Below are 14,853 nucleotides of genomic sequence, written 5' to 3'. Positions count from 1 at the left end.
TCCTTTTATTGGATTTCTTTGTTGTTATAAATATACCTGAATTTGTTTTTGCTGTTGTTGAAGCTCCCTTAAGTGGATTATTTTTAGCAGGTAGCTGACAAGGGCCCTGGGTAGTGTCTGAATGCAGTGTTTTCCTCCTAGGATGCAGAATCTGTGCGTAGGAAATGCAGGCTTCTCAAGCCAGCAATGAGGAAGGGCCCATTTCTGGTTTTTCTCTAAACCATTGTAGACTTGATACTTTTGTAAAATAAAGTAAAAAGCAGTTACTAGAAAAAGGAAATTTTTTAAAGATATACAAAATGTAAGCCAAACTATTTTTTTCCTGCAGGAAAAGATTTGCTCTTAGCTAACATGTGTTGCCAATCTTCCCCTCCCCAAAGTCCCAGTATATAGTTGTATATTCTAGTTGCAAGTCTTTTGAGTTCTTCTGTGTGAGCTGCCACCACAGCATGGCCACTGACAGACAGATAGTGTGGTTCTGCGCCCGGGAAACCAACCTGGCCGCCAATGCACTGAGAGCGCCAAACTTTAACTACTAGGCCATCAGGACTGGCTCAAGCCAAACTTTTTTATTATGAACTTTAATAGACCCAAAAATTACTATTTCTAATTGCTCTAGAAATGTCTAAAGATGCTCGCCTTCTGTTTCTGTCTCATCATGACCTGGTAGCAAATCATTTCTGACCTGCCCTGGTCCTCAGACTGTGCTGGGAGCAGCTTGTGCACCCTGGTAGAAGAGTTATTTGAAAAGTTAACTCAGAAGTTGCTGTCAGTAATGTCTCCCAGGGTTTTTCTGATAGATCGGAATCAGCAGCAGTTTATTGAAACCTTCTGTTTTTAGGACGTCTATCATTGTGAATGGTGACTGCTGTTAATAATAGCTTCTACCTTCTATTGAGTACTTTGTGGGTCGTGAACTCCTCATATGGGCCTCTCCCTCAGCACCTGTTTTTACAGTGGCAGGCTCTTGCCCAGGGTTCCACAGCCGTGACCTCCAGCATGTGCTCTTTGTAGTGTCTCCCAGTCCCTCCTCTGCCCCCAGTTCAGCTCACGTGCTTTCCGAGTCAGCTCTGTGCCTGCGAATCCGCTGCTGTCGAACGTCTCTTGCAAACTGGCCAGAGAGCCAGAGCCTTGGCTAGAACCTCGTCTATTTAGAGGACCTTCTTTCCTATCAGGCGCTGCTTAAAGACAGTAGCTTTGTTACTTGCTTATTTTTATTACTGCACACAGTAATTTTCTGATGTGGTACTGTGCTAAAGATAGGATTTTAATTTTAAAATGAGAAAGTCCTGTCTATACAAAGCCTACTTTGTGTTCTGAGAAAGGCAACAAATATTCGAGCTGTTTTTCCTCTCACAGCAGACCCAGTCAGTCTGAAAGATGAATGCCAAACGGGGAATCAAAGAGCGGGAGCAAAGACAGCCCCTCGGAAGACCGCTCTGGGCCTGTTCCTGCTGCCAAGCCAGGCACAGCCTCCTCCGTTTCTTCCCTGTGCCGTAGTCCAGATTTGAAGACAATCTAGCATAGTTCAAGGAGGAGGGACTTGGAGTTGAAAGCCTTAAGTGTGGAGGTTTCCAGAGTGGTAGCAACATGAGAGAAGAGACCGGGGCCAAACTGTTGGTTCTTGTGTCCCCGGAACCTAGAGCACTGCCTTCTGCCCTCATCCGCTGCCCGAGAGAAGCAGGGTGCGTGCTCACGCGTGAGACGCTGTTCAAGCAGCGTTTCTTTGTGGTACTAGGAACTGCAAATAACCTGCTTGCCCATTAACAGCGGAGTGGGTAAATATTCATGCAGTGGGATACTGTACAACAATAAAAATGAGCAAACTACCACACACAACTACAGAGATGAATCTACAAACGTGATGTTCACAAAGACGCCGGACCCAGAGGAACGCGTGTTATGTGCAGTGCATTTATAGCAAGTTCAGAAACAGTCATCTCTGGGCTGGACGTCGGGGGAGTGGGCCCCTCGGCGAGTTGGAGGCAGGTCTCAGCCGGGCAGGGGTGTGCAGGGGTGTGCTGGATCATCCGCTCAGTGTCTTGATCTGGGCGGTGTGTTAGGCGGGTGTACACATAGATAAAAATGGGTAAAGCTTTACAGTTAAGCTTTGTGCGCTTCATTATATATGTTATATCTAAATAGAAAGAAAAGAAAGTGCATGCCTAATGGGGGAAATAATGAAATACTCCCAAACATTCTTTATGTCTGGTCCGTTTGTGTAATATTTTAAATGTAAACTGCTTCATTTTATCTTTGCTATTACTGTCTTCAGATCTGGAATATTCTGTGAAGGGGAAACAGGAGAATTCAGCTTCACCCAGTAGCAGAAGCACTAGAGTAGAATGTCTCCTTTCTGATGGGCTGTCTTTGGCTAGATCGCTCCTGGCTCTCGTCTTCACTCAGTCTGTGTCCGCCATAGGAGGAAAAGGCTTAAAGACATCCATTCACGGAACACAAGTGGACTTTATGTAGATCGGCCTTTCTCATCTTATAATTGAAATCCTGTTGTTGGGAAAATACAACATTAGGGGATTACTGTGCATAAAGAAAAATAAGTCCTTTCATATGATTTATATGGAAATGAAAATAGATAAGTCATGTAAAGATGGGAAACAGCACCTTACTCGAGCAGCAAACAATAAATAGAAGTTGCTTTTATTTCAGTAAAAAGTAAATAAAATATTTCCTGCACATAGAAGGTATCTGCTAAGTATGTGTGGCCTGGTTGAGCCCACCTCGTGTCGCCTCAGACAACTAACCCTGCCTTTCCAGCTGCAGGCTCCTCACCGCACAACACCTGCCCTGCCTGCGTTTGCATCAAAGCGTTTCTCTAGTGATACTTAGAGACGTCTGTATGTGCACACGACGCTGCCCATTTGATCCTTCTAGTAACCGTCAGAGGGGCGGGTTATTCCTCCCATTTCACGGGTGAGGACATGGGTTTGGAGAGTGAGTCGGAAGGGGCATGGGCAGTCAGGCCACAGGGAGGCATGCGGCACTCCCCTCCTCGCCTGTTTGCTCTGCGTTCTACAAGGCAACGGGCTGCCGTGGGCAAGCAGTCAGCCACAGCCTCTGTGCTCATAGGGAGAAGAGACAGACAGGCTCTCCCATTTAGGCAAGGCGGAAGGGCGCGTTACGACGACATGGGGTACTTGTTTACTGAATTGGCTGGGAGTGTCCAGGGACGGTACTGCGGCACTAGGGCGCAGTGAGAGAGACCCACACCCACGGACGCGGGTGAGACTGGGACAGCTGTAAGCAGGGTGGCACCTTGCGCCCAGAGTTCTTCAAACGCTTGAACCCTCTGCCTCAATCATTCTGTTCTTAGAGATCTGCCAGGGAAGCAGTCAGGAGTTTGGTCAGAGATTTGTAGACACAGGTATTCACCCACAGCTTATTCGTACTATTGAAATTTTGACAATGGCCCAAATGCTCAACAAACAGTGGGAGAACTGTTCATTTGATTTGACACTTACGTGGCACTGACTTACTGCTTTGCCAGTATTAATTCACTTAGTCCTCCTAACAAGACTGTGCAGTGGGTACTATTACTGCCCCATTTTAGAGATGAAGAAATTGAGACCCAGGTCACACAGCTCAAAAGGGGTGGAGGCTGATCTGAAGCCAGGCGGCCTGGCACCAGAGCCCGTCTCCCCACCACCATTTCCTGTTTAGGACATTTGTGCTGTGAAATGTTGTGCAGCCTTTGAATATTGTTTTTACCGGTTTCCTTTTTATAATGTCACGTGGCGATTACGAAATTCGATGACATGGCCTCATTTTTGTGAACATTACTTAAAAGAAGAAAGAGACAAAGCTCCTTTCTCCATCACCCCCCACCCCAACAAGTGCTTGTGAGTTGTGTTCTCAGTGCCAGGCCCTTGTCAGGTGTAGAAAGTACAGAGACAAATAGACGTCAAGATGCTCCTTGTCTAGTGAGGGAAGTAGCGACTGCGTGATTCCTGCCAGGCAGAGAAGCTCTGTAGGACACGGTGGGCTGGCGAAGATGCCGAGACAGCGCTTCTGCCGGGAGCGGAGGGGTGTGGCCAGTAGGTGTGGGCACAGGGGAGGCAGGAGTCAGTGTAGCTGCCTGGGGCTACCCGAATCCGGTGCTGCTGGAGCGTGGCGTCGTGGGGCAGGCTGGGGGCCACCGCATAGGGTTGTTTTCATGAGAAAACCTCCCACCAGACGCTGCACCCTGATGGCATGTAGTCTGCTTTGTCCTGGAATTACTGAAGTTTGCATACTGTCATTTATATTAGATTCTGATTTTGTTTGGTTTCTGTATTCTGGATGCATTGTGGAGGGGAGACTTGTAATTGGACCATTGGCTGCTTTGGCAAGACAGCCAAGTACATAGAAGCCTTAATCTGCCAGGAAGCAGGAATTGGTGCCTACTATTTTTCGTACTGGAGTGGAGGTTCTCTCAGTTAAGAAGAACACTCGCTTTGCTGCTAGGAAGAAAGGTGACGTGCAGGTCTTCAGGGCTGTGCGGGGCTGTGGCACGGGTGCCGGCCCTCTTAGTGCACACCTGTGGAGAGAAAGGGGCTTTGCTGGGGCAGTTGACCTGGATTTGTCATCACTAATTTTGAGAAACTTTTTGAAATCGGGGAACTTTCAGCTCTTCTAATTCAGAGGACAATTGTGTTATAAAAGGAAGGAACGTGATACAGAGGATGTCAGTAATTTTCAAGCCAAGAATGAACTGTTGGGTTTTGTTTTCCTTCTCCAGAAACCTGACGTGCGGCTCTCTCGAGGCAGCATTGACAGGGAGGATGGAAGTCTTCAGGGCCCGGTAAGCAGCTGCCTGAGTTTTCACCAGCATTTGGACCACCATTTTTATGCCGTAAGATATCCAAGCTTACTAATATTTCTAACAGGGATTACAGTAATCCATTCTATAAATAACAGTGAACGTTCTAGCCAAGATTCTTAGAACATACAGGACCCAGCCCGGCATTCTTGTTGAGATGTGGACGTTTTCTGCCCCGTCACTAACAGTTTTCAGTAGTGAGCCAGACTCTGCACCCTAAAGAAATATGTACTCGTTAACTGTTGATGTGCACACATTGTCATTTGCTGAATTTTTATTATTCTTATTGCATGGTTATAAAAGTTTCCACAGTCACAGAAAAGTTAGTTGTTCAAGCAAGATTTTTTTCCTTCTGGGCGTTGTGAGGGCAAATGCCTGAAATTCTCTTTAAAGAGCTATCTTACGCTTATTCCAAATGCGTTTAAAGCCTGCTAGAAATATTCCCTGGTCTTTTGGGGAGAGTAGTTAAAATTGTTTTGTTAGGATTTCCATCAGCTGTTGTGTGGTTAAAATAAATGCAGCTTTCTTTAAACACTTAAAGACGTTCTCAGTAAAGAAGGAAAATCTGTGCCTGCTGGGTGACAGACTTACGGAGATAAATTTCCATCCTAATAAGGCTTCTGGGGGGACATAAACCATCAGTTTACTTCTAGACACACATGTGTACGTATATACATGAGATTGTCGTCATCTGGCTCCAGGATGCTTAGTATGGAATGACGCTACCAGGAGTTTTCTGTGTCCTGCTCTGTAAAATCCAGCTGCCCTGAGACCTGGGCCCTAGAAGACGGGCTCAGTCGCCAGCATGTAAAGGTTGGGCATTTCCCGTCAGGATGGGCTGGTGCAGCCGGCTCTGCAGACAGTGTTAGGATTCCTTGGTTCATGGACACACTCACGTCATCTGCCGTGTAATATGTCTGCACACAGAGCTCCTTCCCTATATTGAAGAGATTCGCATGCGACGAGCACTGTGTCGTAAATTAAGAAGAGAGAGTGCGAATCAGCATGAAAATAAACTATTCAAGGGACCAGCTTTTTAGAACATTACTAATAGGAAAATTTATTGGAAAAGGAAAATTCTGTGTGTTCCACTCTGCAGCACATAGAAGGTGCCCAGAAAATACGTGGAAGGAATGAATAAATGAAAGAATCAGACCTGGATAGAGAGGTTATTCAGAATTGCCTTGTAATACAGACATCATGTGACAGGTCCACTTGTGACCTCATGGCATTTGCTGCAGACCAGGCCTAGGCGTCAGAGTGCTTAGTACTGACGGAGAAGGTGCTTAATACTGTAAGGTACTATGCTGAGTGCTTTTCTCATTCACGTCACTGAGTCCTCAGCACTCCTGTCAAGTCAGGTGCTATTGCCATCCATACTCCACCAATGAGTAAACCGAAGCCCGTAGAAAACTCCCTGACGTCACCTGTCACAGTGCCGGATCCCAGATGGCACACTCACAAACGTGTCAACAAACGGCCAACCTGGCTCAGCAGCCTTCCTCGATTTGAGGTGTGTAGTTTAGGTTGTGGTGACTTCCTTCCTGGGAGCTGATAACACACCATGACCGTTTCTGGTTTCTTCTCTTCTGTTCTTGGCTAAAGATAACTCTTTGGTTTGGCCCACTTGAAGCACTCCCACTTAACCCTTTTGAAAATGCACTGTGGTTTCAGGGTGGACCCCTTGGCTGGAAAGCAGTGTAGCTTGTAAAGAGGTATGAGCTAGTTAATGCACATAACAACTGGCTGGAGGAAACTGATCCTCTCAGTTTGCATAAAAAGTAAAAACTATTTGGATTTTCAAAGTAATATACAAGTTGACAGCATGTTCATTTCGTGACAAAAGCCCATGGTAGGTAAGCGATACTGGCCTCAGTCCACAAATGGGAAAACCATAGCCCAAGACAGTTGAGTGACTCCTCCGAGGCCAGCCTCCGGATACGCGGAGAACCAGAGCACACCCTGGCTCCCCACACTCATCCCGTCAGACCTGCGGAAGCAGGGGCTTTTCTGTGCCTGCCCTTCCAGAGCAGGCCTGTGAAACTGCCAGCACAGTGTGTGCGTGCGTCTGTTGAATTAATCCAGAATGTTCCGAGAGTAGAATTTTCTTTTTAACTTTCTCGTTACCCGAGTGTCAACCAGAAAATTCTTTGTATTTTTAAACCTTTATAAATGTGTGTCTTTTACCGCCTGGATCAGTAAGCACAGCATGGCACAGCCAACAGACCAGGTCTGTTTTAAAGCTTTGGCTGAGTTTCGCTCTGTTCTCTGCCCTCGCCTGCTCCTCTCGGGCCACACTGGCCACTCCGTTCCTCAGCACTCGGCTGCCCCTACCTCTTGGCCTCCTCACCTCAGGCCTGTGGTTAAAGGTCACATTCTCAAAAGGCCCGACCACTGAGAACTGCCATTTCCTCCCCTCCCACGCCCACTCCCATCTCTTTTTCATTGGACGTGGCCCCTCTGACGGCTGTACAACGTGCTGTCGTGCGTGACGCTTGTTATCGCTCTCCCTCTACGCTGTCAGCTCCTAAAGGACGAGTCTCCTCAGGGCCTGGGACAGAGCAGGTGCTCAGTGACTGTCGGATACATAGACGACGGGGAAACTGGGAAGGGCTGCACAAAAGTCACACCGTCCAGCTGCGAGGGCTTTGCAAGTCTTGAAAATCAGGGGCGTTAAGTGATGTGCTGAAAGCGACGGTGGTTCTGGGAGAGGAGCAGTTTAATTGTGCCATTTCATAGTCCTTGTATTTGCAAGAAGTGGATCTCTTTTCAGAGAAAGTAAAGCACCTTAAAATATGTATTTTTTTAACCAGTTTATCATTTTTAAATAAGGAAAGTCTGTTTTCAGAGGTAGAATGTAGTCCTAACAATATTTTCATTTAGCCAGCCTAGGATAGGTTGTTTTAGATGTGATTACGGATAGGACAGCCTGAAGTAGGATGGTCTTAAGTGGAGCTGTCTTTTCATTCTGTCCCTGGGGCAGAAGTCCAGGGCTTCCCGCTTGTCTTCTTGGCATGGCCTGTGGTTTGGTCCATGGTGGAGCTGTAATACCAGGTCCCGACACACACAGGGCTTCAGGTGACATGACAGCACAGGCACACGTCAGTCCTGTGAAGTCTCTCCTCATCATCATGGTTCCTGATTGCACCCGTCATATAGTAAGAGTGGGAGGGAGCTTCCTGAGCAAAGGACCCAGACGCTGGGAGTGCCTGCATTGCACACTCCTGAAAGGTGAACTGGAGACATCCATGGATGTACTTTTTTTGAAGAAACTTTTAAATTGGTTGTGATTACCCCTGTTCGTGCTCCCTTGGGAGCCCCTGCTTCATCTGTCACAGCCCTGATCCCATGCCCTGTTGACATTATTTACTTATTTGCTTAATTACCCCACCCTCAACTGAGGCCTTGAAGGCAGCCGCCCCACAGGTCTTGTCAGTCTCTGAACCCAGCGCTTAGCACAGATGTTCAAGGGGATGGATGGAGGGGGTTAGGGGAGGGAAGGTCATTACCGTGTTGTGCCCACCGGTTCATTGACCAAACTTTTCTTTTCCCACAGACTGGAAACCAACACATTTATCAGCCTGTGGGTAAACCAGGTAAATGAAGAAACGAATTGTGTTTCAAGAAGTTAGTATAATTTGGAGGGAGTGGGTCTTTAATGTATATGGTTTCTTAGCTTTGGAATACCTCATGATTTTTTAACTCTTTTCCCTCTGCTGACCATAGTAAGTATGATGTTTACCAAATTCAGCCCATGGCTAGAGTATTGTAAGATAGAACGTATTGCTGTGATGCTTCAGAAATGCGTCTGTTAGAATAACAGGAATCTGAGTTTGTCGTCGTTTGTTTGGGAGTTGTTACGTTCTCCTCGTTAACCTACATTACTTAATAGGCTTCATTCCCTTTTACCAGATCCTGCGGCTCCGCCAAAGAAACCACCGCGCCCCGGAGCCCCCGGTCACCTGGGCAGCCTCGCCAGTCTCAGCAGCCCCGGGGACAGTTACAACGAGGGTGTCAAGGTGGGCATCCGAGCCCGGGCTCTGCTCAAGGCTCTGTGGAGTCCTTTCGTGCTCAGTTGATGACCCTGTGGCGTGAAGTGGAGCCAGAGCTGCAGACAGGACTCTGTAGGGTGGGGTTGCGGGGGCTCCAGGAGTCAGTTTGGGCTGGTTCTGACCACTCTTGAGTCAGGAACAAGCTTTACAGGAAAACTTTTCTTTTCCGTTTTTCTCTCATGTGATCCATTCTAGGCCTCAGTCAGATCCCAGCTTTCTAAATACGTCTTCCTCTTTTCAAGCAGAATGTTTCTTTGGGATAAAGTGCTGGCATGACTTCTGGTTTTAAAAATTAGATCAGGATGCCTGGGGTGGGTGAGACCCTCTGTGGGCTCACTGTCTCCAAGCTTGTCACTGTGGCTTAGTGGAAAGCTCCCCTCGTTCTCCGTCCAGGGCCAGCACTGCGTTTGGGAAGCAGTGTGTGCTGAGGGCGCTGTGAGGAGCCAGCCCTCCGCACAGGTGAGGGAAGCGCGGGCTCAGGTACCAACAGCCACAAGCTTCTCCCTGCCCCACTGCCTGCCCCGGACGGGTGCAAGTGGGGCCCTCGGGTCCCCAGCAAGCCCCCCAGAGTGCTGGGCTCACTGGAATGCCTCGGAAGGGCTCTCCTCTCTGAGAGAAGCAAACGAGAGAGGTTCTCCTGTCCATTGTGCCTGCTTACGGAGGGGGATGTCTGCTTTCTGTCAGACGTCAGTTACCTCCCAGAATATGTCCTGTTTCCCACTTCTGATACACTTTTTATTCATGTTTTAATCTCTCTAAGATCAGGGTGATGTGTTGGTTTAATTGGCAGCATTTTTTCCTTTCTTAGTGGTGCATAAAAAAAGATGCATCTTACAGTGGATGGCATCTTAGAACCTGAGAACTTTGGTGTCAGTGAAGAGAAATTTTGTTTCACTAATAACCCTGTGCTGTGGCAGAACCTGTACCATGTCTGTTCAATCTTTGTGTCAGCCCCACAGGATTGGGGCTGTTATTTTTTACACTTTTCACATGAGAGCCAAGGTTCATGGAGGTTGAAGGGCATGTTCAAGGTTACAGCCTCCCCATAGCGGAGCCAGCATTTAGCCATAGGCCTGGCTCTGTGCATGTTGTGTGCTTCTGCTCCAAGCTTCCTCCAAAGCCGACAGGCTGATCCTGCATAGAAGCAGGTATTTTGCCATCTTGGGAAGTCCAGGGAAGAGAAACTGTCATCTCCAGGCATGGGGCATGGGTCAGCCTGCAGCCCAGAGGGTGGTGACCAAGGAGTGAATGGGCTGGCACTGGCTGAGGCCAGCCTGCACCCTGGGGGGCATAGCACAGGTACTACTGAGCCAGAGGTGGCCCTGCCCGAGGGTCAGCTCCCAGAGTGCACGCTGGTGGGTCCGCAGCTCCTGGAAGGCAGGGGGCTGGTCCTGGAGCACTGCCCTGGGGCTTGTCGCGGGCTCCCCGCCTCACCAGCCTCCTTCCCAGGATGCCTCCCAGCGGCTCTCCTAGAGCCGCACCCGTGTTCCCTGGGGAGGAGCAAAGGAGGACACAGCCTTTCCTAATGTGGTTTCTGGACATACGTTTAAAAAGGAAAGAGGGAGAAATTAGGTTAATGAACTTTTTTCGTTTTCAGAGGCCGCAAGAGCACACTTTCAAAATGACTTACGTTACAGTGAAAAACCAGCTTTAGAAGCGCATCAGCTGCCATCTTAGAATTCTGACATTTATTTATTCTTCACAGTTGGAATAACATGTTAATAAATAGAATTGGGAAATACCCTCAAAATAGGGTATAAAGAAAGTAGAAATCTTAATAGAAATAGTATGCTTACTTGAAATATATAAGTAGAGTTTTTTAATTATTAAGTATGAAGTATATGTCTATTTCTTTGTTATCCATCTGTTCGGTAGAGGTTATCAGGTGCAGCCCAAAAGAACAATACTGTGTTAATACAGAAATGCTTTTGTTTAACTAGGGATGACTAACGTAATTCATCCAAATAACGCTTAGCCAGCACTCAGTCTCAGGTTTTCCTTGGTGGCTTACGTCTTGGCTCTGAGTTGGCTGTCTTTGACCACCCGCCTCTGTGGCTGGCTGCATCTCCACGAGCAGTGGTTTATCCTAACCGCCTGCCAAGGAGTCCCCGTGTTTTCAAGCTCCAGAAATAGGAAACCAATAACAGATGTCTCTCCAAACTAGGCTTTTGCTTTGAGAGTGTCACTGAATTGTCCCTGGAAGCATTGTGACAGTGCTTCTGTGACAAGATTTGGGCAAAGGATCAATACGAAAGAATAGGAGCTTGAAACAGGTTAGAATGAAGTGCGCTCCACCTCTTGGAGGCAGAGTTGTTGCAGTTCTCTTGCCGGAGCTCTGCGTGCAGCTCCTCCCTCAGGAAGCCCCGTGCCTTTTACTCTGATCCAGTTTGAACTGGCGCATCCTGCCTCGTCAGGCAGAGAACTGTACCATGACAGTCAGTGCAGGAGATAAAATACAGGGATGTTGTCTCTTGGGATGCATGCCATGACGAATGACCTCCCTCTTTGTAGTGCCCAGGAAAAACACATTATGGAGGATTGGACCTCGAAAGTTAGGATTCTGCTAAACTGAATGCCAGAGGGTGTACTTTCAGATGATCTAAGGAAAGGACACAGTATCCACGTTTCCCCCGGTTGACTCTGCCTGTTAAGTTACGGTGGGAGAGCTTTGGTTTAAGCTATAGAGAAGAAACATTAAATAAAACTTTTAATTTGAAAGTAAAGGACCCTAACTATAAGAATTGATTCAAAAGGGTTGTTTTAGTTTGTTTTGTTTCTGTTTTTAAAATAAGCTCCTAATGTTTTTAAACATAGCCCCAAGCCAGGAATCTTTATTATGACGGTGAGGCTAGATGACGAGGCCTATTTCCAAAGATGTTGGGGTCCGTGGCTCGGGTGGAGGGTTGTGGGGTTTCTCCTCAATCGCTCCGAGTTCAGTGGGCAGTTTTCAGTGATTACGAGCATATATCTGCCTTCTTTCTTTTAGAAGACCCCTTGTTCTTTTGATTCTTGCATGCCTGCCAGATGGTCACGCCCAGGCTTTGCATGTTGTTTTCCTCATTTATTTCGTGAAAACAAGCATGGTGCATGGCAGACTCTGCACTGGGTGGGGCCCGGAACAGATGGCCCAGCAGCTATGCTTTGATAACCAGCAACCTGAGAGCTGATGGGCAGAGACTCACTCCTTTTTGTTCTGCTCATGTGTTTTTATGGGGGTTTTGTCTGCTGCCTTTATTAATATTGTTTTTCTTTTTTCCCTTTCTCTGATAAATTTCTTTAACTTTTCCTCACCTTCTGTTCGACAATAGCCGTGGAGGGTAAGCACTTCATGTCTGTGTGTCTGTCCAGCTCTTGACCACACCCAGCGCTCTGCATGTGACTCAGGCCCAAAAATCGGGAAGCAGGGGGGCGCTTTGGCTTGGTTTGTCACCAAAGACAGTGCTTCTGTGTGCCGCACAGTGAGATGGGGACACCTTTGCAGGGATGAGGCTGTTCCTGTCCTCTTCTGTCTCATGCCGGAGCTGGAGTACCCAGGTTCCCGGCTTCGTGGGCAGAGTCAGCTCAAGGGTTCAGAAATGGGCACCTGGAGTTTTAGACTGAGCACCGGCAGCAGATTCATGAATGAACAGCTGTTACGTACTGTAGTTTAATTTTCTTAAAATATACATATACTGTCCCCTTTGTGCCTAGGGTAGCCAGTTTGAATTGTTAAATTTCCCAGAGCCCCTTGGGTAGCCTTCAGTGCTCAGGTTATCGTGGATAACGTTTGTTGATGTCTCTCTGTGCCTGGGCCCTGGGGTGGGTGCTTTTAGATATGTTACTTTATTCCTCCTCTGTCATGACTGCCCAGGGAGCTGAGGCCACTCCCGCAGGACATGACCTGCTGGGCTCCTGCTGGCACCCGCAAGGCTCTCGCTCTAGCACTGTCCTGCAAGCAGATGTTGTCCTCTTAAAGAAGACTTGTATTTGTATTTATCAGCTGTTGATAATCATAAAAAGAACACATTTCATTAGGTGGTTTGAAAGCAACTAAGCTGGGCCAGACAGTTGTTTTCTTGTTTGTTTGGTCTTTTTGGTGAGGAAGATTTGCTCTGAGCTAACATCTGTTGCCAATCTTCCTCTTTTTTTTTTTTTTTTTTTGCTTGAAGAAGAGTGGCCCTGAGCTAACATCTGTGCCACTCTTCCTCCATTTTGTATGTGGGTCACTGCCACAGCATGGCTGATGGGTGGTGTAGGTCCACACCTGGAATCCAAACCCATGAACCCGGGCCGCTGAAGTGGAGCACACCAGACTTAACCACTACGCCATGGGGCCGGCCCAGGGCCAGACAGGTTTTACTGCAGAATTCAAACTAAGTGGAAATTCTGAGTCTTAATGTAAAACACTTGACCTCTTAGCCAGCTTTCTCTAAAATTCTGGGAGAGATGTAAAATACATGTATTCTTTCTCTTTTGGTGAATGATTTGAGGGGGGACATTGAATCACTTCTGTGAAAGAATCTGGGGCTTTTAGTATAATATGTATGATTCCATCTCATTTCCTTTAACTGAGCTCAAAGTTAGAAAAAATTATTGCCTCCTTTATCTGCACTTGGGTGAATTACTTTACTGTCATCCTCAGCAATACCCCATACAGACAAGAAAATCAATTACATGATCTGCTTTGATCTCTTTTAAAGACCCTTTCTGACCTAGTTGCAGTGAAGTGATGCCATCTACTGGAGAATAGAAAGATAACCAGCTTCTGTGTTGGCAGCTTCAACCCCAGGAAATCAGCCCGCCTCCCACCGCCAACCTGGACCGCTCCAATGACAGGGTGTACGAGAACGTGACGGGCCTGGTGAAAGCTGTCATCGAGATGTCCAGTAAGATCCAGCCCGCCCCACCAGAGGAGTATGTTCCCATGGTGAAGGTAAGATGCAGAAAACGTTCCTGTTACCCTGGAACCTGTGGTGCCCTTGGAGTCAGACCTGATGCTTCAGAAGTATGTGTGGAGCCACCATGCGGTGACTGTCAAGTCAGAACCATAGTCACAGGAATTTCTGTTCCTGACCTTGACCCTAGGATGGCAATGTCCTGGAGCAACAGAGTCTTTTTTCTTTTTTTTTAATTTTTTTTTTAAGATTTTATTTTTTTCCTTTTTTCTCCCCAAAGCCCCCTGGTACATAGTTGTATATTCTTTGTTGTGGGTCCTTCTAGTTGTGGCATGTGGGACGCTGCCTCAGCGTGGTTTGATGAGCAGTGCCATGTCCGCGCCCAGGATTCGAACCAACAAAACACTGGGCCGCCTGCAGCGGAGCGTGCGAACTTAACCACTCGGCCACGGGGCCAGCCCCAGAGCAACAGAGTCTTTTAATAGTTATTGCTCACACGTATACTCTTGAGTGAAAAAAGCAAGCTACGAAAGATACTTAGAGAACGATGCCATTTATGTCAAATTTAAGAACACGCACGCCAGTCATGTGTAAGACCTAAGGACCTAGAGTTGTGTTGTTAGAGCACCGGGACAGACGTGGGAGTGTGATTACCCAGTCCAGGCCCTGCGCCCTGTGGAAGGGGCAGTCATGGAAGGGCACTTTGTGGGGATTTATCTGTATTTTCTTTCTTAAGCCGGGGGTGGGTACATGGGTGCTCACTGAATTTTTTTTAATAAAGATAAAAAGAAATGAAAATATGCCAGTAAACTAACTTTCTCCAAATCGTGTTCAGTGGAGAATAGTGGTCCTTGTAGATCGTAACAGCAACAGCTCTGTGAAAAAGGATGCTAGGTTCACGGAAATACTGGCAATGCCTCCTGCTAAACAGCACCAACTGTGTTTCAGGAGCCCAAAGGTGTCCTGCAGCTCAAAGAGTGCTGTTCACTTGTGCCCTGAGCCAGGATTTCCGAAATGGACTGGAAGATACCTTTTTTTTTTTTTTTTTTCTTTTTGAGGAAGATTAGCCCTGAGCTAACATCCGTGTCCATCTTCCTCTACTTTGTATGTG

The 14,853-nt window shown here is 47.3% G+C and overlaps 1 protein-coding gene across 49 annotated transcripts in view; it reads left to right on the top strand.

Moving 5' to 3' along the window:
• The window catches only part of PTK2 (protein tyrosine kinase 2), a 279,891-nt gene that overhangs the window by 257,778 nt on the left and 7,260 nt on the right, over window positions 1-14,853 (top strand). For 28 of the 49 annotated variants that reach the window (XM_070221906.1, XM_070221887.1, XM_070221901.1 and 25 more), the window contains 4 exons: window positions 4,736-4,798; window positions 8,373-8,412; window positions 8,729-8,835; window positions 13,625-13,780. In XM_070221906.1, the coding sequence (XP_070078007.1) occupies window positions 4,736-4,798; window positions 8,373-8,412; window positions 8,729-8,835; window positions 13,625-13,780 (366 nt within the window). Of the gene's footprint in view, window positions 1-4,735; window positions 4,799-8,372; window positions 8,413-8,728; window positions 8,836-13,609; window positions 13,781-14,853 lie in introns of all 49 variants that reach the window. The other 21 variants (XM_070221892.1, XM_070221891.1, XM_070221898.1 and 18 more) reach the window with 1 other exon arrangement.

The sequence above is a fragment of the Equus caballus genome, chromosome 9 (assembly GCF_041296265.1).
Source record: "Equus caballus isolate H_3958 breed thoroughbred chromosome 9, TB-T2T, whole genome shotgun sequence".
In the NCBI taxonomy this organism is placed as follows: Eukaryota; Metazoa; Chordata; class Mammalia; order Perissodactyla; family Equidae; genus Equus; species Equus caballus.
Note: the sequence above shows the minus strand (reverse complement) of the source record. Positions and strands in the feature narration are given on the sequence as shown.